This window comes from Myxocyprinus asiaticus, chromosome 29, assembly GCF_019703515.2.
Source record: "Myxocyprinus asiaticus isolate MX2 ecotype Aquarium Trade chromosome 29, UBuf_Myxa_2, whole genome shotgun sequence".
NCBI lineage: Eukaryota > Metazoa > Chordata > Actinopteri > Cypriniformes > Catostomidae > Myxocyprinus > Myxocyprinus asiaticus.
In genome coordinates this window covers 33,643,902-33,667,622 of record NC_059372.1, presented here as the reverse complement: position 1 = coordinate 33,667,622, position 23,721 = coordinate 33,643,902, and the positions used below count along the sequence as shown (strand labels likewise).

At 36.7% G+C, this 23,721-nt stretch overlaps 3 protein-coding genes across 4 annotated transcripts in view; 2 read left to right on the top strand and 1 right to left on the bottom strand.

Moving 5' to 3' along the window:
• Positions 1 to 411: 411 nt before the first annotated feature.
• On the top strand, positions 412 to 3,572 carry LOC127420534 (perlwapin-like). The gene is made up of 4 exons (XM_051662898.1): positions 412 to 560; positions 2,521 to 2,652; positions 2,804 to 2,941; positions 3,320 to 3,572. The coding sequence occupies exons 1-4, from the start codon at positions 464 to 466 to the stop codon at positions 3,451 to 3,453; spliced, it is 501 nt and encodes a 166-aa protein (XP_051518858.1). The 5' UTR covers positions 412 to 463; the 3' UTR covers positions 3,454 to 3,572.
• Positions 3,573 to 6,859: 3,287 nt separating this feature from the next.
• Positions 6,860 to 20,798, bottom strand: LOC127420521 (GPI transamidase component PIG-T-like). The gene is made up of 12 exons (XM_051662883.1): positions 20,395 to 20,798; positions 16,328 to 16,505; positions 13,467 to 13,594; positions 12,868 to 12,968; positions 12,694 to 12,780; positions 12,477 to 12,564; positions 12,044 to 12,141; positions 10,810 to 10,966; positions 10,291 to 10,491; positions 9,993 to 10,158; positions 8,210 to 8,293; positions 6,860 to 8,122 (listed from the first exon to the last, which is right to left on the bottom strand). The coding sequence occupies exons 1-12, from the start codon at positions 20,783 to 20,785 to the stop codon at positions 7,870 to 7,872; spliced, it is 1,932 nt and encodes a 643-aa protein (XP_051518843.1). The 5' UTR covers positions 20,786 to 20,798; the 3' UTR covers positions 6,860 to 7,869.
• A 372-nt stretch (positions 20,799 to 21,170) lies between these two features.
• The window catches only part of LOC127420523 (phosphatase and actin regulator 3-like), a 68,395-nt gene continuing 65,844 nt past the window's right edge, over positions 21,171 to 23,721 (top strand). The window contains exons 1-2 of one of the 2 annotated variants that reach the window (XM_051662886.1): positions 21,171 to 21,709; positions 22,018 to 22,164. Coding sequence is in view for 1 of the 2 variants with exons in the window: in XM_051662885.1 (XP_051518845.1) it covers positions 21,604 to 21,709 (106 nt within the window). In the remaining variant the exon portion in view is untranslated. The remainder of the gene's footprint in view (positions 21,710 to 22,017; positions 22,165 to 23,721) is intronic. The other variant, XM_051662885.1, reaches the window with a different exon arrangement.

The window sequence follows — 23,721 nt, the reverse complement described above, 5'->3', positions numbered from 1 at the left end:
CTTTATGTGCTTTTTGGAGCCTCAACGTTTTGGTCACCATTCACTTGTATTGTATGGACCTACAGAGCTGAAATATTCTTCTAAAAATCTTTGTTTGTGTTCAGCAGAAGAAAGAAAGTCATACACATCTGGGATGGCATGAGGGTGAGTAAATGATCAGAGAATTTACATTTTTGGGTGAACTATACCTTTAATGTTTACAATATCTTTAAAAGCATCACATCGAATGTGAGACGATTTAAACAGACACGAATGCATCGAACCGTGTATTCTATATTAGTTCTGGGATTCACTCTCACGTAACTACTCCAGATGTCTTTATCATTTTCTGTTCTTTTATATACCTGGCACAAGGACCTTGAGGACTAACGGGCTCTTTTTATATTTCTGTTCTCCGCCCCTCATGACTCAATAATTCTCTGCATATCCTACCAAGTTCAGTGTGTTACTGTAGGTCGAGAAGATGAAAGCTCAATTCTACTGTTTGGTGAGTTTTGTTTTTTTGTGTCTGTTTGGATGGTTGAGCCCAACAGTCGCTGCTCCAGGAAGAAACTCCACAGGTGATAAGATCTCCTCTTTTTTTAAAGGAATATATACAGTATTTCTTTGAGTATTTCTCTCATAATTAGTTATTAATCCTAAAATTTCCTGTTGAGATCAATCCCACACGACTTTTTAAGTATGTATTTGATTCTTTAAGTAGTCTGTAACACTTTAGAATAAGGTTCCATTTGTTAACATTAGTTGATGCATTAGGAATCATGAACTAACAATGAACAATATATTTTTGACAACATTTATTATTAATACTAGTTAAAAAAAAATACAATTGTTCATTTTTAGTTCATGATGAATTAACTAATGCTAACATATACAACTTTTTATTTATAAAATGTATTACTATATGTTGAAATTAACATTAACTAATTTAATAAATGCTGTAAAAGTATTGTTCATTGCTAAAGTTAACAAATGTTGTTAACTAATGTTAACAAATGAAACCTTATTGTAAAGTGTTACCGAGTAGTGTTCATCTGAAATTTAACTGTTCAGTAACAAAACATTATTCAAATACAAGTAAAGGAAATCATACAGGAAGCATTTAAAATACTCAAACACCTTCTTTTGATGTCATATGAGGTATTTTATCCTATTTGTAATCATAATATTCATATTGGGAACTGTGTGTTCTAAAATATCTTTTTGTGTTATGTTGGAATCCAACACAGAATTCCGATTGGGATACTGAATTGGTTCCAAATTTTGATTTTGAGGAATGCACTGTAAAAAAAAAAAAAAATCTGTTAAATTTACTGTAAAAAAAAACATCATGAACTCAATTTTTATTTATTTATTTATTTTTATCCCCTTTTCTCCCAATTTGGAATGTCCCATTCACACTACTTAGTAGGTCCTCGTGGTGGCGCGGTTACCTCAATCCGGGTGGCGGAGGACAAGTCTCAGTTGCCTCCGCTTCTGACACCGCGGAGACTCGCAGCATGTGGAGGCTCATGCTACTCTCCACGATCCACGCACAACTTACCATGCGCCCAATTGAGAGCGAGAACCACTAATCACGACCACGAGGAGGTTACCCCATGTGGCTCTACCCTCCCTAGCAACCGGGCCAATTTGGTTGCTTAGGAGACCTGGCTGGAGTCACTCAGCACACCCTGGATTCGAACTCGTGACTCCAGGGGTGGTAGTCAGTGTCAATACTCGCTGAGCTACCTAGGCCCCCCTCATAAACTTGATATTAAACTTCTGAAACTGTAAAGAAATCTGCTTTTTACTTTATAAGGTAGAGTTAATCACTGTAAAAATGACATAAGAGCACATGATGACATGAAGTTCACCAATAGTGGCTCTTCCAGGAGCAATGACAATAAACTTGTAGAGACAGTGCTCTGTGTCACTCACACAAACACTAAACACCATCAGTGTAACGTATGTGAAATTAAAATAATACAGTAAACATTAACTAAACTACAACAGATATAACACAGAACACCCCAACGTAATTGATATTAAAAATAAGCGCAAACATAACTATTCCCATAAAACATAATGAAATATGATGGGTCATGCAGGGAATTGTGGGAACGCCTGATTATTGTTTTTTACTGTAATTTTAACAATAATTTACGGTAAAAAGTAATGTACTCTCTCGTTAAACAATGTAAATTTTTACCATTAATTATACATAAAAATCATACTTTTTACATCTAATTTTTTTACATTTTATTGTAAAAACTACTGTATTGTCTTTTTAAATATATTACAATTGTTTACTGTATATTCTACAGTTAAACAATTAACGTTTTTTTTCTGCAACATTTTTACAGTTATTACCGTTAAAATTACAGACATTTTTTACAGTGTACATTAACAAATTAATCAGACATGACAAATCAATATTCCATCCCGCAATGGGATGATTTTGCTCCCCATAACACACAAATGTAAACCTGGAGTTAAGATGCTAGCAATATATGACACATAAGTGTGTCTCTTCTTTAGTGGTCGGTCACTGTCCGCGGAAGTTGACGGTCATGCCGTCCAGTCGAGGATGTGTTTCTGATAAAGACTGTGCTGGAGAACACAAATGCTGTGTCTTTGACTGTGGGGCTGTGTGTGTGCCACCTGCTTTTAGTGAGTTCAAATAACACTAAATTACACTCATCGAAACAATAAGTAACACCCTAAGCAGATCTATGAACAACTTTATGTCACAGGTTTTCCAAAAGGAATAAAATATTACATTTTCAATGGTGTGGTTACTCTGTTGTGTTTATTGTCACAGCAAAGCCAGGCGTGTGTCCACGCAGAACATTTGGAGCAGGAGTGTGTGCCGAGTACTGTGCCAATGACAGCGACTGCCCGAACAATGAGAAATGCTGCAGCAATGGGTGTGGACACAACTGTACACCTCCATATACAGGTAGGAAACAACATTTTAGGGCGCTCATCACAACACAGCATCTGAGTCCCTTTTATTTAATCTCTATTTGTAATATCAGTTATTAAATATTTCTATTATCTGTTATGCTGTTGTGTCATTGTGCTCTTATTTATGTCTGTTCTCTTGCTGTTTTGAATGTTATCTGGGTAAGCATTCACATTGTCTTTCAGTATGTTTTGTCCCAAAAGCTATGGGGTAAATTGAGCCACTTTTTGAAATTGAAACGAATGTAAAAAAAGTGACCCAACTGACCTGAATTCACCCTATAAGTAAAACCTATTACTATTTATGATTTGATAGTACTTTGTGATGAAGATGAATGCAGTTAAAAGAACTAGCTCATCTCTAACCATGCAGTGAAACCTGGTCGATGTGCCAAACCGAAAGGAACTCCAGTGTGTGCGGAATACTGTTACCATGATGGCCAGTGTCCTGCCGAACAGAAATGCTGCCCAACCACTTGTGGTCATGCATGCAGTGAGCCATGCTGAATTAATCACTGTATAGAGGCATGAGTGAAATTGATTTTTGCATAATAAAACAGATTTGAGTTCTTACATCTTTTTTTTTTTAACCATAGAGCCTGTTTGTAGCACCAAATAAATCTAATTGTTTTGGTAAACCTTGTTTTGTTAGTGGAGTTTGTTGCCTACTAAAAAGGGTATAAAATTCCTTTAATGAAGTGTTAGTATTTTTAGTATGCCAGTGTACGCCTGGCTGGTTCTCTTCTCACATCAGCTCATTGGCATCAGTGCTTAGGAACGTGAAGGCCCCCCTCACCATGAACCAAACAAGTGCAGACTACTTCCTGTAATGAAAGAGACCTCTGTTTCCATTCTCAAAACCATAGTGACGCAAAAGCCCCACCAAAGTTCTAAGCTGTAAAAAAAAAAAAAAAAAAAAAAAAATACAATAAAACTAAACTGATAAAAGAACAGTCACACGTACAGTAAGGAATAGACCGGCATAATGCAAAAATGTATAATATTTGTGTTGAACCTGGCTAAGCATGCTTCTCCAACCTTCCAGGAATGTGTACAGACATTGAATTCTGTCTGAAGGAAAAAAGAGCAAAGTTTATGTTCTTTAGAAATTAACTAGTGAAAACATTTTAATTTGTTTCCTTTGTGTTTCTGTTCCAAATGCTTCGTAGGGGCAGTAAGACCATGTCCACACTAATACGTTTTTGTTTGAAAAAGTATTTTGATATGTTTATGCCTCTCATTCACAGGAAGAAAAAAAAAAAAACGGAACATTTTGAAAATGCTCTCCATTACCACATACAGTGATGGCACAAATACATGAAAATGTATTTAAAATAAAAATACAAAATACCTCAGTTTAAATGTATTAAAATAAAATACCAATTACTGTACGTAAAAATGTATTAAAATAAAATACAGTATTTTGTATCTTGAAAATACATGTAAAATTAGCCAATTAATGAAGTATCAGTATTAGGCTGAAATCTATCTGGACTGATTCTGAATGCAAAGAACATTTTGTTGTGGTACCAAAAAGTATGTTGCAATGCAACATATACGTTATGTTCATGTAGCCTACTTCCAAAATCCATCACATTTTTACACTGACCCCTTTTATTCAGTAACAAACATAACATTTTCTTTCAATGCAACAGAATTTGGTGGAATTACAATCAAAATATAATGCTTTACACATTTGACTAGCTAGCTAATAAATACAAAAGAAGTTGCTAACACTAACAACCGATTAGCTAGCAAGACTTAGTTAGTGCTAATGTCCACTGCTAGGGCTAATGCTATTTTCCCCTTGCCAGTGCTGTTTTATTCCTTCATGTTAACAGAAGGCAAATCTGTATGAGGTTCAATTTTAGCTTGCTAACTAGTGATCTAGCTAACGATAGCTAGTAAACTTGCTAACGATAGTTAGACTAGCTTGCTAGCTGGCTGCTGTTTAGTTTTCATATCCTCACTGTTGACACGCATTGCATTGGCTGGCGAGAAGTATCATAGCTTTAATATTTTAATGGAAATTAAATAACAGTTGCCAGCAATTATTGTATTTTTGCAACTAGTTGAATCAACAATCAAATCCTCACCTTATCTTACTCCATATTTCCTTGCAGGAATGCAAAAAATTCACTCAGCCTTACAAAAAATCTAAACTTTGGTATTGCAAATTTGCCGCTCGTTATTTTCACATGCAAATTAACTTTTGATTCGCTGCAAATTTTGTCAGAATGGTAAACCTCCGGCAAACCTTTGGCAACAATGGACAATTTGCCACAAGTTTGCAGCAAAGCTCATTTGCATGGGAAAATTATCAGTGGCGAATTTACGGCAAGACCCAATGCTAGATGGAGCCGTTCCCTCTGACATCTGCAGCTCGTGTGCATGAAAGTTGGGGGGCATGCCTGAACTAGTTGATACAAATAATCAACAGCCTGATAAAGAGGTTGACTGGCACAAAATATGTATCTTGAAAATACACAAATACCAAACTTAAATATATTTAGATAAAAATTACATTAGATGTTTTTTCAAAATTTATTTAAACTACGTATTTCAAATACATGTATCTGAAATACTGCCCCTCCCTGACCACATACTATGGAAAACCATGACGTTAGGAAAGAGAAAATTTACTTTTTAAACAAAAAAGGATTGGTGTTGACGATGCCTAAAGCACACCCCACCAAGAAGTTCTCAGTTAAACACATTGATTTTCTTATGTTTACACTAATTAGGATGTTGAAAAAACGCTATCCATTACCGCATACTTTGGAAAACTATAAATGTTAGGAAACTGAAAACTGAGTTTTCAATTGAAAACAGATCAACACTAAATGGTTTTCAGTTGAAAACTCCATTTTCTGTTTCCTAACGTCAACGTTTTCAAAAGTATGCGCTACTGGAGAGCATTTTCGAAACATTTTGGTGGAGGAAAACACTGTTTTAGTTTGAATTAAAGTTCTAAACATAACAAAATCAATGTGTTTACAACTGATAACAGTGTGCAAACTGATCCTAATCCTTTTTTGTTTGAAAACTCCATTGTCATTTTTCTAACCGTTATCCAATGCGGTAATGGAGAGAGCGTTTTAGAAACGCTCTTGTTTCAGTGGAGGAAAACTTTGTTGTAGTGTGGACAAAAGGTGTAAACATAATAAAATAAATGCTTATTTAACTGAAAATGTATTAGTGTTGACATGGCCTAAGTTGTGACTGTAATACAGTTTTTAAATTCTAAAATCCAAAGACCTTAAAGGAATGTTCCAGATTCAATACAATTTAAGCTCAATCGACAGCATTTGTGGCACAATATTGATTTAAAAAAAAAGCAAAAATCAAGGATACAGAGGCACTTACAATGGAAGTGAATGGGGCCAATTTTTGGAGAGTTTAAAGGAAGAAATGTGAAGCTTATAATTTTATAAAAAACATTAAATAAAAGCACAAATTAATTATTCTATTAAAACTCGTGTGTTATTTGATCTGTAAATTTATTTGAGGGTTTTAGGGTTTGTTGACATTACATTGTCATGGCAATGAAGTTGTAAAATTGGATAACTTTACACAAAAAAGTTTGGTAAGTGATTTTATCTCACACATGTAAACACGCATATTGTTTACGTCTTGTGGTTATATTTTTGAAAAGGTGAGGATTTTAACATTTACGGATTTGCCCCTATTCACTTCTGTTATAATTGCCTCATATATTCCTTTGACATGCAGTTCTCAAACTGTGGTAGTTTTGTTTTACAATTTCTGATGTATTTACAATTTTAATGCAGATTTGTGCATCTGATCACTCCAACATGCACTCATTATACTTACATATATCAGCAGGTTGGGGAACAAATAGCTAAACTGGTGATACTATTATCTGATTTGATCAGGTATGGTACTTGGTCTGAAAGTTTAAGAACCAATGGGTTAACTGTTTATTCAAATTACCAGCATCTGTGTATTACACTAGCCATACATTAGTCAAAAAACACACAATATAGTTATACAGAGTCAGCCAATGCAGAGGTTCGTTCACATAATTAAATCCGACTGGTACAGCTGAGAGGGACAATGGCTGCCAAATAGTTTCCCAAAACCTTCAGGAAAAAATAAAATACATTCCTCTCAAAATCCCTTGAGGCACGAACGAAAAAATGCTGCTCTAGGAGCTCGACCACATGTACAAACTGTTCTCAGCACAAATTGTTGGATTTCATTCAGTTTAATTAATTATATATATATTTTCTGGAAAATTAGCCAGTGTAAAAGATCTGTTTTGTCATTTTAATTTAATAGCACTTTATATGCACATATAATAGCACATTTTAATGACCTAGTGGTCATTATATGGTCAAACCGATGCTAAATAAAGGGGGAAAAAAAACAACAAACACTGAAAGAGAGAGCAATTCTTCAAAACAATCTATTTAAATATCAGTGCATTACAGCTTGTGGAAAATATCATTTCCATTTTCAGTAGTTACATGTGTTGTAGTGTCTGAGCTTCCAAGGCTTGGTCACGCTTACAAAGGGTTGTGTAAATTGGGATAATTTAACATTACGCTTTGCCGTTTAGATTTCTCTCAGATGCCCAAACTATGCCGGAGGAAATCAACCATGCATTGTCAGCTGTTCCTTTGAGAAATCTTCAACTGACTGCAAGCCATGGTTTTCTAAAAACATTTTTTGCTGATGTGACTGAAAACAAACAAAGAAAAGCATAAAAAAAAATGAGGCTAATCTGTCCGTCTTGGTAGGCAGCTCATTTGTTCCATATGTTTAGACCAATCATTTGGCTTCAACTCCTACCATGGCCAAAAAGCATCTTAAAACTTCAGCAGCTGTTGTTTTAGAGTTTCAATCCTTTCAATTGCCTAATATGGACGTTTTAAGCCTCAGATATGTTCTTGGCAGTTCTTAGGTCAGCAGTGGCACTCCTCTTATGCGACGAATGAGGTTGGCCAATCGTTTTGCCAGAGGTGGGCTTGGTTCATCCACCTGGAACGTGCGGGTCAGTAAATTGTAAAAGGAGCCATAGCCCACCGCGACCACTGTGCAGGTGAGGCAGATGACGTTGTAGGGCATGCTGAAATCAGGAGTAGGTAGATTTACCAGCAGGGGTTCGGTATACACTCGTATGAAGTAGCTAGACTCCTCTTTGACTGGGAAGCTGGAAATCAGAGGTTGAAAGTTATAAAGAGCAAAAAAAAATAAAAAATTTTATTTAGTAGTAACACTACAACCAACTCATACTTACAAACTACTAAACAATGGTTGCTGTTGTGTGAAGTTGGTGTCCATTGCAACCATACTTGGCACAAGGGCGCTGATCACAGAGGATCTATAATAACATAATTATAAAATATATTTCAGAAATAGAATCATAGAGTCAGGAAGACAAAATCCCTTTGATTCTTATGTTGATTTTTTTTTCTCTCTTTTAAGATGATGTATAGTTTGTATTGATATTTTTTGTTTGTGTATTTTGTTTTTCTTTTTCCAGATTTTCTCCCCAATTTGGAATGCCCAATTCCCAATGCACTCTAAGTCCTCGTGGTGGCGTAGTGACTCGCCTCAATCCGGGTGGCGGAGGACAAATCTCAGTTGCCTCCGTGTCCGAGACCGTCAATCCGTGCATCTTTTCACGTGGCTTGTTGGGCGCGTTACCGCGGAGACATAGCGCATGTGGAGGCTTCACGCTATTCTCCGCAACATCCACGCACAACTCACCACATGCTCAACCGAGAGCGAACCACATTATAGCGACCACGAGGAGCTTACCCCATGTGACTCTACCCTCCCTAACAACCGGGCCAATTTGGTTGCTTAGGAGACCTGGCTGGAGTCACTCAGCATGCCCTGGATTTGAACTTGTGACTCCAGGGGTGGTAGTCAGCGTCAATACTCGCTGAGCTACCCAGGCCCCCTTCTTTTTCCCTTTTTAACAACTTCAACCTACCCAGGGATGGAAAAAATTTGCCACCTTGGCTAAATCTGGCACATTTATGTTAACATGTTAATTAATGTGTATTGTCCCTGATTAAGTAAATAAATACAACTAGAAAATGCAAATCCTGACAAAGAGATTAGGGATGCACCGATCCGATACTGATATCGGTCCGATACTGACTCAAATAGCTGGATCGGGTATCTGTGACAATGGGGCCGATCTATTCAATTCTACACAACGTAGTATGCGCACATATATAAGAACGTGCACGTATAAAGTCATGCATCAGCAGTGCGCTGGTAGACCCGTACATTTTGCTAGAAGGAGAGCTAGCTACCGTAGCATGGAGGGATTGGAGGGGTGGTGGTAACACTACAAAATATAACACAACCAACTTAATCAAGCACCTCCAGAAGCATAATGCTAAAGAACACGTTGAGTTCAACCAATCAAAAAAAAAAAAAAGCGGACGCTTTGAAAAATCAGTTAACTTTGTCGGGTGTATTGCAAAGACGCGAGAAACTTCCCAGTGATGGTGTGAAAGCGACAAAACAGAAAAGGTTCTTGAATTCATTGTTCTGGATGAGCAACCCCTGACAGTTGTTGAAAACGAGGGCTTCCGCCGGCTGATTGAACACTTGGAACCACGGTACACTTTGCCATCACGGAAATATTTTTCTGAGACTGCTTTATAATTAAATGTTTTACACTTGAATTGTAATTCCTGTTAATTTTGAATATTTTTTTTACTAGGTTGCTGGTGCATGATTATTTTAAATAATAAATAACAATTCAGTAAATTTGAATATATGTATTTATTTACATTTTGCTTTAAAGTGTTAGGAAAGCAATGATTAAGTCAAGCCTGAATCCTTACATGTAATAGAATAATTCCCAGTCTCTTCCTCACAGTGAGGAATACAGCTTATTAAAACTTTAACACTGGTTTCGGATCGGTACTTGGTATCGGCCAATACCCAAAGCCCAGGTATTGGATTGGTATCGGGACTGAAAAAGTTGGACTGGTGCATCCCTAAAAGAGATGCTACGTGGTAAATGTTTTACAGTAAAAGTCAACGAAAAGTCTTACCCAACGTAGAAGCCATGGTTGGGATCAGGGGTGTACTCTGTCCATTTGAGCAGGGCCCTCTCAAACTGTACAGTGACCTCTGTCATAGAGTGAGGCGGTAACTGGATCAGCATCTCCAGTAGATGAGGACGCTGGCGGTCTTTAGAGGGCTGGTAGTGAGTGTAGCCTTCGATAGGAGAAACGACCAAAGTTAGTGGAAAACGGAGTCTATATTAAGTGCTACTATGCACCAAAAATCATTAAAACAAAAATAGTCATTACATATACATGCTGGCATCAAGGGCGTATGTCAACTCACTTGGCTTGTTATCACGGAATTTGCTGGTGACTTTCAAGGTGTGAATGTACATTCGAAGGTACCAAGGCACTGAATCCAGTAGCAGTACTGGAAAAGATCTATATGGGTGATTATTATAGATGACCGTGTGGATTTCCCCTGTCTGCAGCCCAAACCCCGCCACATAGCGCTCTGCATGCAGCAGAGGGCGCAGCATATCACCTACAGCACAGACAGACCACAAAAGTGTTTGTGAATGATTGGTCTATTAATGCATGTAAAAGAGGAATATAAAGAAAAGTGGGTATATTGAGAAAGCGTATATATTCCAAATGATCACCAAGTACATCCTACACTGTAGGACCTACAGTGACACCATGCAGTTATGTAAATAGCTCAAGTAATTTGAACTTGATATTTTGTATCATTGATTACAATTAGATAGCCATTAATCAGAATAAAGACAGTAAAAACTGTGCTTCTTATGTACTCTCCTGATTTCCGTTTTTTTTTTTTTCGTATTCATTTATTCAATCATACCGCTGTCTTCTTTCCAACGCAGTAGGAGATTAAGTGAACGTGTCTGCCCAAACGTTTCTGCTTTGGTTAGGTCATATACTGAATACGTTCTGCGATCTCCCAGCACCACAGCTTGGCTAAGGAGAGGAGTGGCAGGGCTCAGCTCAAACAGCTCCCCCTGTTGGACAAACACCACAAAACTTAACATCAGTCACTCAAACAACAGTAAAATAATGCAAAGTACTAATAGTTGTTGACTGGTTTGGGTTTTTTAATGGCCGATGCTAATATCTAGAGAACAGGGATGTGGATGACAAATATAATGCAGATATTTAATTCAATTTAATGACACCAAATAAAATTTACACAAGAGTACAGAATATTAAATAAAATAAATAAATAAATAAAAACTGCCAGTAGCTTTTGGAACTGACAAATGGCCAAGTAGACACAGTTTAAAATGACTAAATATATCTGATGAATCGGCCTGGCTGATATGTTGTCCTATAATGTAAACTACTTTAAAAAAGACTAAATGGATTTTCACAGTATTGTCTAAGAATAAAAATAAGAAGCTAATAGACAGTTCCCTCTCCCATTAAAATGAAAATTCTCTCATCATTTACTCACCCTCATGCCATCCCAGATATGTATGATTTCTTTCTTCTGCAGAACACAAATGAAGATTTTGAGAAGATTATTTCAGCTCTGTAGGTCCATATAATGCAAGTGAATGGTGGCCAAAACTTTGAAGGTCCAAAAATCACATAAAGGCAGCATAAAAATAATCCATAAGACTCCAGTGGTTAAATCGATTTCTTCAAACGCGATATAATAGGTGTGGGTGAGAAACAATATTTAAGTCCTTTTTTTCTACAAATTTTCATCCCTGTCCAGTTGGTGGCGATATGCACGAAGAATGTAAATCGCCAGAAACAAAAGAAAAGTGTGAAAGTAAAAGTGGAGATTTATAGTAAAAACGACTTAAATACTGATCTGTTTCTCACCCACACTTATCATATCACTTCTGAAGACATGGATTCAACTTCTGGAGTTCTAGCCACCATTCACTTGCATTGTATGGACCTACAGAACTGAGATATACTTCTAAAAATCTTTGTTTGTATTCTGCAGAAGAAAAAAAGTCATACACATCTGGAACGGCATGAGGGCGAGTAAATGATTTTTGGGTGAACTACCCCTTTAACAGGAAATCATCACATATGAGAAAAAAAAATATATATTTTTTTTTCACCTCAGGGTTGTCTGTTATATCCACATATACTTTACTAGAGGAAGCAAGAGGGCAGGTCTCTGTCAGGGTTCGAGAGAACATTTTAAAAAGGGACCATTCTGAAAAAAGACAATGATAATAATTAATATACAAAAGGGTTGGGCACAGAATTGCATCAATATTATTAAAAGTGAAGTGTGTACTTCTTTGCAAGCAATGCCACCAAACAGAACAGCAAAAGTACAAATATGGTTTCTCAAACACCACCCCTCTGCCATGTATAGAAAAGAAGAGAGTTCTACCCAAAAGTTGACATGTCAGACCACTCAAACAAACAGAGCAATATTTTGAAAGTGCCGCAGAGTCAGTGTTTACACTCTTCAGGAAGTCAAATTACGAGCTTACTTATAGTTGTCACATTAAACTGGAATAGGAGAAAGTATTTATTGCTCACCCTTTTTGCCTTGGCCTGAAGTGTAGAGATCAAACACCACACTGAGTGTTTGTCTCAGCTCCCATGCTGTATTTGTGCACTGCACATCCTGAAAGAGAAAAAATCTGAATGCTTATTATCAGAATGCAAGGAATGTACCAGACAAAGTTAGTCTGTGCCAGAATACAATTAATCAATTTTTCAATGTATTTTAAGAAGCGTTTTAAAAGAACCTCACCTGACAGACAGGTCTGATGTGAACAGACTGAGAGTGGAAACTGCTGTGAAACAGCTTCTCTGACTTCATCAGCACGGCCAGACCTGCCTACAGAAAAGAAAAAAACAAAGACATTTAATGTGTAGTATAAAATAACCTATTAAATCTAATAAACTCAGAGGCAATGTTCAGTACCTTAGACCCACAAGGGAGAAGCTTCTTCCAGGGGGTCAGGTTCTCAGTGCAGACTATTTCACGTGGTAAAGTTGCGTAACGCAAAAAACGGTGATCTGAAGCTGCATCATCAAGGATACAGAAATGAAAGAACAAACAGGCCTGGGATCAATAATTAATTTCTTACAAAATATATACTTTCTTTGAGCAAACTGCTTGAATTTTAACAAAGTTTTACACTCGAGCTAAGTAACAATTAACGAACAATGTAAAGTCAGCTAGTCATTATCGCAAAATAAACACTGACAAGGTGATCAGGACTCAACTCTACCCTTTTGCCCTAAAGGGGTTTATTCTGCTATGATGACAGGCTGATTGTACATTATTCTGCTTAACACACGTCTACCTAGCAACCAAGTAAATAAATGATCATGAAATTGATTTTATTTGAAATTATTTTTATCATGTGAGAAGTATAAAACAGCTATGTAGGAAACTGTTTTTTTACAGTTTAGCAGCATTATACAAATACTTGACTGCAGGATGCCTCGGCTGACCAAACAGAATAAAGTAATTTAGAGAGCTTTAATGGGCTTGAAGATGAAACAAAAGGGTCTAACCATTTCCCACCCCCAGCGGTTTAAAAGATGCACTGGGTTGTACTGTGTTGGTTGAGTCAATGAAGTTCAGAGACGCACAGAAGATTCCGGAGAGCACATTCGTAAGCTCCTTCCAGTTTCCATCCACACTGAGAACAAAACAGAAGCAAGTGGACTGTTACTTCCATTATGGTGTTCATTTCATATTGATATACACCAATATGAAAATGTTTGGCCGATTCGATACCGATTTTAACAGAAAATTATAGGCTGATACCGATATTTTGCCACTTACCTTATTTTGTCATCAGATCACTGTTTTACTTAAGAATTATGCTTTAAAAATGTACAAAGGGGTACAAAAGCTTTTTTACTGTTCTAACAATAAATAACTTCCATTAAAAGGTGGACTGGATATGTTGAACACAGGCCAAATATTTTAAGATTTTAATCCAGAATGAAAGATAAATAAGGTAAAAAAAAAAACAAAAGATACAAAAAAAAAAAAAACTAAATATGAGAGCATGATGATTGATCTAAAAGTTTTTTTTTAATTTTATACATCTTAACAATTTTTGCACTTCTGGTTTTGCAGTTCAAAACAACAGAACATTTGACATGTATGAACTGTATATGATAGAACATCAAAAATTCATACAATGCATATGTTGGGCAATTCCAAGGAAATGCCAACCACATCATGGAAAAATAAAAAGTTAAGCAATGGAACAAAACCCCCTTTTTAAATTCTGTGTTATAGTGGTATAATGGATAATGCTGTCCAGACCACTAGAGGGCGTCACTAGCTTACACAGCACTGACTGGAGAGCTAAATGCAGACTATATTTCCAACAAAGCCTTTTAAGGTTTAGTAATCATGCAAGGCCATATTGCGATTTCAATCTTAATCTTAATTCAATCATGCAGCATTAATGGACATCATTCCGATTAGAGGTCGACCGATATGGGTTTTTTTAATGGCCGATGCCGATATCCGGAGAGCAGGGTGGCCAATGGGCCGATATATTGCACAATTTAATACAGTAAATAACATATAACATTGCTTCAAAAAAATTAATAAACTCTTATTTAGCACTATACTTACTCAAAATTCCACAAAACTTTATATAAAAAAGAATCTTACAAAAAATAAGATTGTGTTTTAAATGGTACATAGCAGTTTTTTCTCATTTCTGTTTAGTCATCCAATTTAAGCAATTTATTTGCACATAAATAAATATATTGTGTAATATATTAGGAAGAAGGAAATAGTACACACAGTAGTCTAGCAACCATGGATGGCATGTGCGCATTAGTAATTGCATTTTCTCACAAAAGACCAAATCAAACCAATTGTACATACATTGCACAGTGAATATGACATTTACTTATAGCACACATGAAGCGCTTTTACTTTGAAGTTGCTCTCACACACTAGTGCGGATCCAGTGAACAGCAATCTACTGACAGCTCTCAGTTAAAACGGCTCAGATTGCCTGCTTGGATTGTCACTGGACTGACTGTCATGTAACATTCGTAAATCAGAGGAACTGAGTTTTGATCCAGACTGACAGAACATGCACTTCAGTTCAGAAGAAAGATATTACGAGCGCTCGACAGGAAGAAGAAAAAAAAAAAAACGCTGGATTTTCACGAGGTTCGTGAATTACATCTGTTTAAATGAGATAGCCGCATATTTGCAGACGGTACATGATAAAAGTATGATATTTGCCTTTTTATCATTAGACAAGAAAGTTAAAGTCACAGGGAACTGTTGAAAAGAGGCTGATACATGCTTTAGAGGAAGAAATATGAGCGTTCACAGGGCGTTGGATTTGCTGAAGTTTTGAGGTTTGTGAATTATATCTTTTAAACAAGATATCTGCATATTTGCAGACAGTATATGATATTAGTTTAATTGATATTTGCTTTTTTATCATTAGATGAGACAGTTAAAATATATAGGAAACTTTTGAGGATAGAGAGAGAATGAAACACGCAAGCACTCTAACATTATGAGCTCAAACTTGTCTGTCACAGCTTTGATACGCAGAGTGTTTAAATTAGCTGTTGCACGCCGGTCTATTATTGTAGTAATACAATGGCACGTAACAACAAAACAAACTGTGATTGGTTGTTTACATGTCTCTGACGGCTCCTTCACGTGCAAGCAGGCAATTCTTGGCGCCCTCGCGGTTTAAGAAACAATATTTTCTAAATGTATATATATAACTCTCTCTCTCTCTCTCTCGCAGAGGCCGATAAATTGAATTCAAAATGCTTTGAAACCAGCATACTTTGACTTTTGAGACATCGGAATTAGTGGTCGACCGATATATCATAGAGGCCGATAAATCGGGCGATTAAAAAATAAAAAACCCTGGAATATCGGCCGATTTATCGGCCTCTGCGATATATCGGTCGACCACTAATTCTGATGTCTCAAAAGTCAAAGTATGCTGGTTTCAAAGCATTTTGAATCGTTTTCCTCATCATGTAGCCTATAGGTAAGTGCCACTTTCACAACTATCACATCCATTCATGGCGTTTTATTCGCATTAACATAAGAACATGAAGAAATATAATAAAATGTGTTGTGCGTTTTGCAGTGCCAACCCTTCTAAATATTGAGGCTATTATTATTTCTGGATTGAATTCATAGAGTTCTTACAAAGTATGTTACTAATTAATTATAAATAAACCATAATTTTTCATATTGGTATTGTAATACTCATTACCGATTTGCTGATGGTTTTAATTAGGTCAATAATTGGCCGATAAATACTGGCAGCCGATAGATTGGTGCATCCCTAATATAAACTACATATTTAATTGATGCTCTGCAAACACAAATGATATAAGAATATTATAACTCCACTCACTCAGAGACTGTATGATGGAACCACACCCAAAGCTCTGCTCCAGGTGGAGAGGGGATGAAGGGCTGCCCCCACTGCATCGTTCTCCAGAAACCCTGGGTAAAGGAGATGTGCAGCTCCTGCACAGAAAACTTCGAGAGCACTTGACCGAGGGATTTAGGGAAGAGCTGGTAATGGGAAACTGCAGACAAAAATGTTTTGAAGGACCATTGATAAAAATAAAAAGTTGCAATTTCAGATTATACTCTGCAGGTCTAATCCCTGCTTTAATAAAATGTACAAACAAAGAACAACTCTTTACTTCTACTGCAAACATAGCATTATTTGCATAGTGTACAGAACTATTAATAGTCTGTTAAAGTCTAATTATTTATTTCATGCACTATGTTAGATGATCAGATGTCATATATACCTGCACGAACAGTTAAAGTTTGGACATACTTGATTGAATATATGTTTTTCATGATCTTACAAATCTTTTAATCTAAAAGGCTTATGCTTAAATGTTTGAAATTGGTTTTGTAGATTGTGCCTATGTGCAAAAAATGTAATATTTTTTTTGTATTACATTTAATTAGACCAGACAGTGAAGGAAAAGCAGCCACCATGTGCCCAGCAAATGGGAATAATTCCTTCCTTTAAAGAGATAGTTCACCCAAAAATTAAAATTCTTACATCACTGATGTGTATGACTTTCTTCTGCAGAACACATGAAGATTTTTAGAAGATTTATTTCAGCTTTGTTGGTCCATACAATGCAAGTGAATGGTGACCAAAACTTTGAAGTTCAAAAAAGCAGATAAATTCATCATAAAAGTAATCCACATGACTCCAGTGGTCACTTCTGTAGTGATCCAGTCAGTTTTGGGTGAGAAAAAGATCAATAAATAAGTCATTTTTCACTATAAATCTTGACATCAGTCTCCTAGGTGATCATGATTTCAAGCATGATTACACTTCCTATAGTGCCATCTAGCACTCTGTGCTTGCGTCAAGCACTTGGAAGTGTAATCGAGCTTGAAATCAGGATGACCAAGGAGACTGATGTCAAGATTTATAGTGAAAAATGACTTATTTATTGATCTTTTTCTCATCCAAAACTGACTGGATGGCTTCAGAAGACATGGATTTAACAACTGGAGTCATGTGAATTACTTATATGATGACTTTATCTGCTTTTTTGAGCTTCAAAGTTTTGGTCACCATTCACTTGCATTGTTTGAACCTAAAGAGCTGAAATATTCTTCTAAAAATCGTTGTTTGTGTTTTGCAGAAGATAGAAAGTCATACACATCTGGGATGACATGAGGGTGAGTAAATGATGAAAGAATTTTCATTTTGGGGTGAACTATTCCTTTAATAATATTTTTTTTTAAAACTCATGTGGCTCCTCATTGGCTGTTATCTAGCTATGGGTGGCTACTTTTAAGAGGTTAAATATGAGATAGTTTTGGTTCGGTTAACATTTTTGGTCACTACATATTTCCCACACATCCACTTGTCTCATTATATAGTTTTGATGAATACTTCTATTCTAATATGTGGAAAACAGTAGGCTAAACATAAAGAATGAAAATGCTTGTCCAAACTTAGACTGGAAGTCTGCAAAGATATACATTGTGTATTAAGATCCACACAGTCTATGCAACAGCAGCTAGATTAATGGTCACTGCAGTGGCAGTTCTGGCTTATTTGGTGCCCTAGGAAAGATCCGACGTGGCGCCCCCTTTAACACCCCTACAGTGTTGACAACTTTTTATTACAGAACTATGCTTTAACACACAAAATATATTAAAGGCATAATTCTCCCAAAACTGAAAATTCTTTCATCATTTACTCACCCTCATGCCATCCCAGATTTCTGCTGAACACAAGCAAAACATTTTTAGAAGAATATCTCAAAATAGCATGAGGGTGAGTAAATGATGAGAGAATTTTTATTTTTGAGTAAACTATCTCTTTAAATAAACATAACCAGACAATGAATATAGAAATGAAGTAACTAATATATATATATATATATATATATATATATATATATATATATATATATATATATACAGGTGCATCTCAATAAATTAGAATGTCGTGGAAAAGTTCATTTATTTCAGTAATTCAACTCAAATTGTGAAACTCGTGTATTAAATAAATTCAGTGCACACAGACTGAAGTAGTTTAAGTCTTTGGTTCTTTTAATTGTGATGATTTTGGCTCACATTTAACAAAAACCCACCAATTCACTATCTCAAAAAATTAGAATACATCATAAGACCAATAAAAAAACATTTTTAGTGAATTGTTGGCCTTCTGGAAAGTATGTTCATTTACTGTATATGTACTCAATACTTGGTAGGGGCTCCTTTTGCTTTAATTACTGCCTCAATTCGGCATGGCATGGAGGTGATCAGTTTGTGGCACTGCTGAGGTGGTATGGAAGCCCAGGTTTCTTTGACAGTGGCCTTCAGCTCATCTGCATTTTTTGGTCTCTTGTTTCTCATTTTCCTCTTGACAATACCCCATAGATTCTCTATGGGGTTCAGGTCTGGTGAGTTTGCTGGCCAGTCAAGCACACCAACACCATGGTCATTTAACCAACTTTTGGTGCTTTTGGCAGTGTGGGCAGGTGCCAAATCCTGCTGGAAAATGAAATCAGCATCCTTAAAAAGCTGGTCAGCAAAAGGAAGCATGAAGTGCTCCAAAATTTCTTGGTAAACGGGTGCAGTCACTTTGCTTTTCAAAAAACACAATGGACCAACACCAGCAGATGACATTGCACCCCAAATCATCACAGACTGTGGAAACTTAACACTGGACTTCAAGCAACTTGGGCTATGTGCTTCTCCACCCTTCCTCCAGACTCTAGGACCTTGGTTTCCAAATGAAATACAAAACTTGCTCTCATCTGAAAAGAGGACTTTGGACCACTGGGCAACAGTCCAGTTCTTCTTCTCCTTAGCCCAGGTAAGACACCTCTGACGTTGTCTGTGGTTCAGGAGTGGCTTAACAAGAGGAATACGACAACTGTAGCCAAATTCCTTGACACGTCTGTGTGTGGTGGCTCTTGATGCCTTGACCCCAGCCTCAGTCCATTCCTTGTGAAGTTCACCCAAATTCTTGAATCGATTTTGCTTGACAATCCTCATAAGACTGCGGTTCTCTCGGCTGGTTGTGCATCTTTTTCTTCCACACTTTTTCCTTCCACTCAACTTTCTGTTAACATGCTTGGATACAGCACTCTGTGAACAGCCAGCTTCTTTGGCAATGAATGTTTGTGGCTTACCCTCCTTGTGAAGGGTGTCAATGATTGTCTTCTGGACAACTGTCAGATCAGCAGTCTTCCCCATGAATGTGTAGCCTAGTGAACCAAACTGAGAGACCATTTTGAAGGCTCAGGAAACCTTTGCAGGTGTTTTGAGTTGTTTAGCTGATTGGCATGTCAACATATTCTAATTTTTTGAGATAGTGAATTGGTGGGTTTTTGTTAAATGTGAGCCAAAATCATCACAATTAAAAGAACCAAAGACTTAAACTACTTCAGTCTGTGTGCATTGAATTTATTTAATACACGAGTTTCAGAATTTGAGTTGAATTACTGAAATAAATGAACTTTTCCACGACATTCTAATTTATTGAGATGCACCTGTATATATATATATATATAAATAATGGCAAATTATATTAACATTTACATTATATATACATAACGTAAATTGCACAGTGAAATTATAGAGTCAATAAATAAAAAGAACGCAGAATCCTTACAGATTGCTGCTTGTACTATTACATCTAATCCCTCATTTAAAATTTAACCCTCCCCTCCTAGTTTAGAATGTAAGAATGCATTATGAACATCCATAATCATAACCATATAGAGCCTTTTGGGCTGAGTAGCCTGTCAGGAACAACTCGGGGCAACTTTCTCCCATAGCAAACTTGCGAGCTCTGAGCAGGCGCGGGGTGGCACGTTTGGGGCACCCTTCTCCCACTGTGATCTTGCGAGCGCTAGCCGGCTGCCTATATCGCTTATGCCAGGATCCGCCACTGGGTCACTGACAGTAATGCTCACCCACCTTTCTTTCCCTCTTGTAGAAAATCTGTGTCCCATAGTGTGCGGAACTGGAAGTTGGCATAGATGTCTCCTGAGTGCAGGGGCCGGATCACCAGCTCCTCCTGAAACTGATCTTTCGCCGGTGCTGGTCTAAAGAATTCGCTGTCTTTCGTGCCATCGCCTCCGTCCACCCCAACATCAGTCGATTGCCATTGCCTTTCATTCTGATCCTCTCCATCGGCCTTAACCCCTCGCAACGCGCCTGAAACGCTCTGTTCTGCTTCTGCATTATCAGCTATTCTTTCAAGAGTATCACAGCTACTAGACTGAACTAGAAAGTAAAATAAAAACCAAATAAATACAAGAGACAAACCGCACCTGTGCGCTGCCATTTTTGCTACTACTTCCTGCATGTGGCGGATTAGGCCAATGAGAGACGGGATGTGAAAAATTGACCAATAGAAGACGGTTATGTAAAACATTGCCCAATAGAAGACGGGGATGTAAAAAATTGACCAATAGAAGACGGGGATGTGAAAAACTGACCAATAGGAGAACATGATCGAAATCTGTTTATGGATAACTAGACAGTAATTAATTTAAAATACATTTTCTCTTTTTAAATTCTATTCAAATGGACAAAAAACACTTCAGGCAAAATAGTCTCGCTTGAATTCACTTTTTTATTATTCAGATACGACTTCTATAAAATCTGCTGGACTGATAAATTGTAATGACGTTATCACTCGGGTTCCGATGTTATGAAGTATAATTTAGATATTAATAATAATTTTGCAGTTAATGAGGCGTTTATTCTTACAAGAACACTGCTAAAACTCCTTCGGTTATCATCATCATCAGCTCAATGTAACTACACCACTCTGCCTGTGGTGGCGCTCTTAACTGCCGTTAGGGGTGCTGGACCAATATTTGTACAAAGAAAATGAATGGATTAATTTTACGATGCACTGTAAAAACAAGCCATTTACAGACACACTGTTAATCGGAAATGATACTCACCTGTCAGCGGGAAAGATAAAGGTGGATTCAACACACACACACACACACACACACGCGTTCAGTCAGTCTCCCTCTCTTATACACACAATACAAAGTCACTGTAACATTCACCATGCTTGCCGCTGGATGCTCTTAGACCGACGCATCCACCTCACCGTCGGGTCTGAAAGGGATTTCAACATTGCATTCATCGGTCCGTCTCTTTATCCTCATGGCTTCATCGGGTGGAATAGAGAAATGTGTTCTGCACAGAGGCAGATCACAAAGTGACCCGAACATCCTCAGCGAGACTGGCATTGATCTCGAGCACAGCGCAGGTAAGATGATGCATTTATTGTCTAGAGATGCCATTAGAATAAACGGACTACTCGATTGAGATCAATCAAATTACGCCGCATTTGATTCTCTGTCTGCCGACTCGCTGTTGACGGATACGATAAAATGCATCGGGGCACCATAGGAGACTATTGATCTGAGTTGTTATAGTAAAACGAAACATAAAGGGAGCGATGGAAAACACAGAGTGTGTGCCAACTGTGGTTTATGGCACAATTCAAAATGAGCAGCCACAAAGATGTTATTTTTCATTCAGGATGGATAAGCTCTTTTGTCTCACGTTCAACAGAGCCACATCCTTCAATGCACATATGATACAGGTTTCAAACGAGATCTTTGGCAACATTGACTTGGCGTGTTTGATACTATGTGCCGATGGCCTTCATTCCGCACTGAGACTGCGCATCCACTGTCTGCTGCCTCTTCAACAGAGCAGGTCAGTGGTGTCCTCAGCACCTTCCTGTAACAGGGAGAAACTCATATAGATATTTTATTAAGGCACATCTCATGTAATCTATAGAGGATCTGGTGGATCTGAAGTAGGCTAGCTTGTGTTTTTATTGTCATCATAGTAGAGGTGAATCTCATGACACCTGTCAAGAACATGTCTGCGTCCTATTTCACCCCAAAATAAAAGAGTAAAATATTTTGTTATGTATATAATGATAACAAAATGAAGCCTAATTCTAAGACCATTATTATTATTATTATTATTATTATTATTATTTGCATGTGACATTATTTTCATGGTATTTAAGTGCTTCCCCATTCTCTTTACCAAATAATTCTCATTACTGTGGTGCGAGTAACATGATGATATATTATTAAAATTGTAAAGTATTTAAAAATTATGGTATTCGTATTTGTTGCAGCATTTAATTTATGCTGATTTAAATTAAAGAATTACTGAAATAAAAAATAAATTAAAAAAAGCTGTTTTACAATAGCTAATGAGAATCCACATTGAAAATAATTGAAAATACTCAACAAAAAAATTTGTAAAATGTTTGGACATGTCACGGTAATGATAATTTGAGTGGAAATGTGCTTAAAGGAATATTCCGGGTTCAAAACAAGATCAGCTCAATTGACGGCATTTGTGGCATAACACTGATTACCACAAAAATTAATTTAGACTCGTCCCTCCTTTAAAAAACAGCAAGCACTTACAATGGAAGTGAATGGGGCCTCAAGACATAAACAATATGTGTGTTAACATGTTTTTAGTGTGATGAAATTGTTTACTAATCTTTTCTGTGTAAAGTTATATTCAGTTTTACAACTCTGCTACTATGTAAACCCTAGAACAGTAATCTGTAGCAAAAACGAAGAATAAGCAACTTTACAACTCAAATAGTACAGAAGTTTTAACAGAAGAATGAATGTAAGTGCTTTTATAAAATTACAAGCTTCACATTTCTGTCTTTTAACCCCTCAAAAAATTGGTCCCATTGACTTCCATTGTAAGTGTCTCACTGTAACCTCAATTTTAACTTTTTCCAACTAGTTGAAATAATTTTTTGTGGTAATCAATATTATGCCACAAATGTTGTCGATTGAGCTTAACTTGTATTGAACCCGGACTCTTCCTATTATTGTCATGAAAATAATGTCACAATGCAAATCATCTTGGTAACAATTTACAGTACTACATTAACATGGACAATACATTTACAGTTTTACATTTTATGTTGGTTAATTTTAATTTCAAAATATTAAAAGTTGCATATGTTAACATTAGTTAATGCATTATGAACAGACCTAAAAATACATCGTTCATTGTTAGTTCATGATACCTTATGCATCAACTAATGTTAACGAATGGAACCTTATTGTAAAGTGTTATTAAAATCTTAAAGATCCAATATTGGTGTCAATTTCTTTATGCAAAATATAACTTCTAATTTACTTTCCTTTGATTTTGGGATGAAATGTGACCTGGGCATGTTTTTGTGAGATTCACCTGTACATATCAAGCTTTAGTTGTGATGCT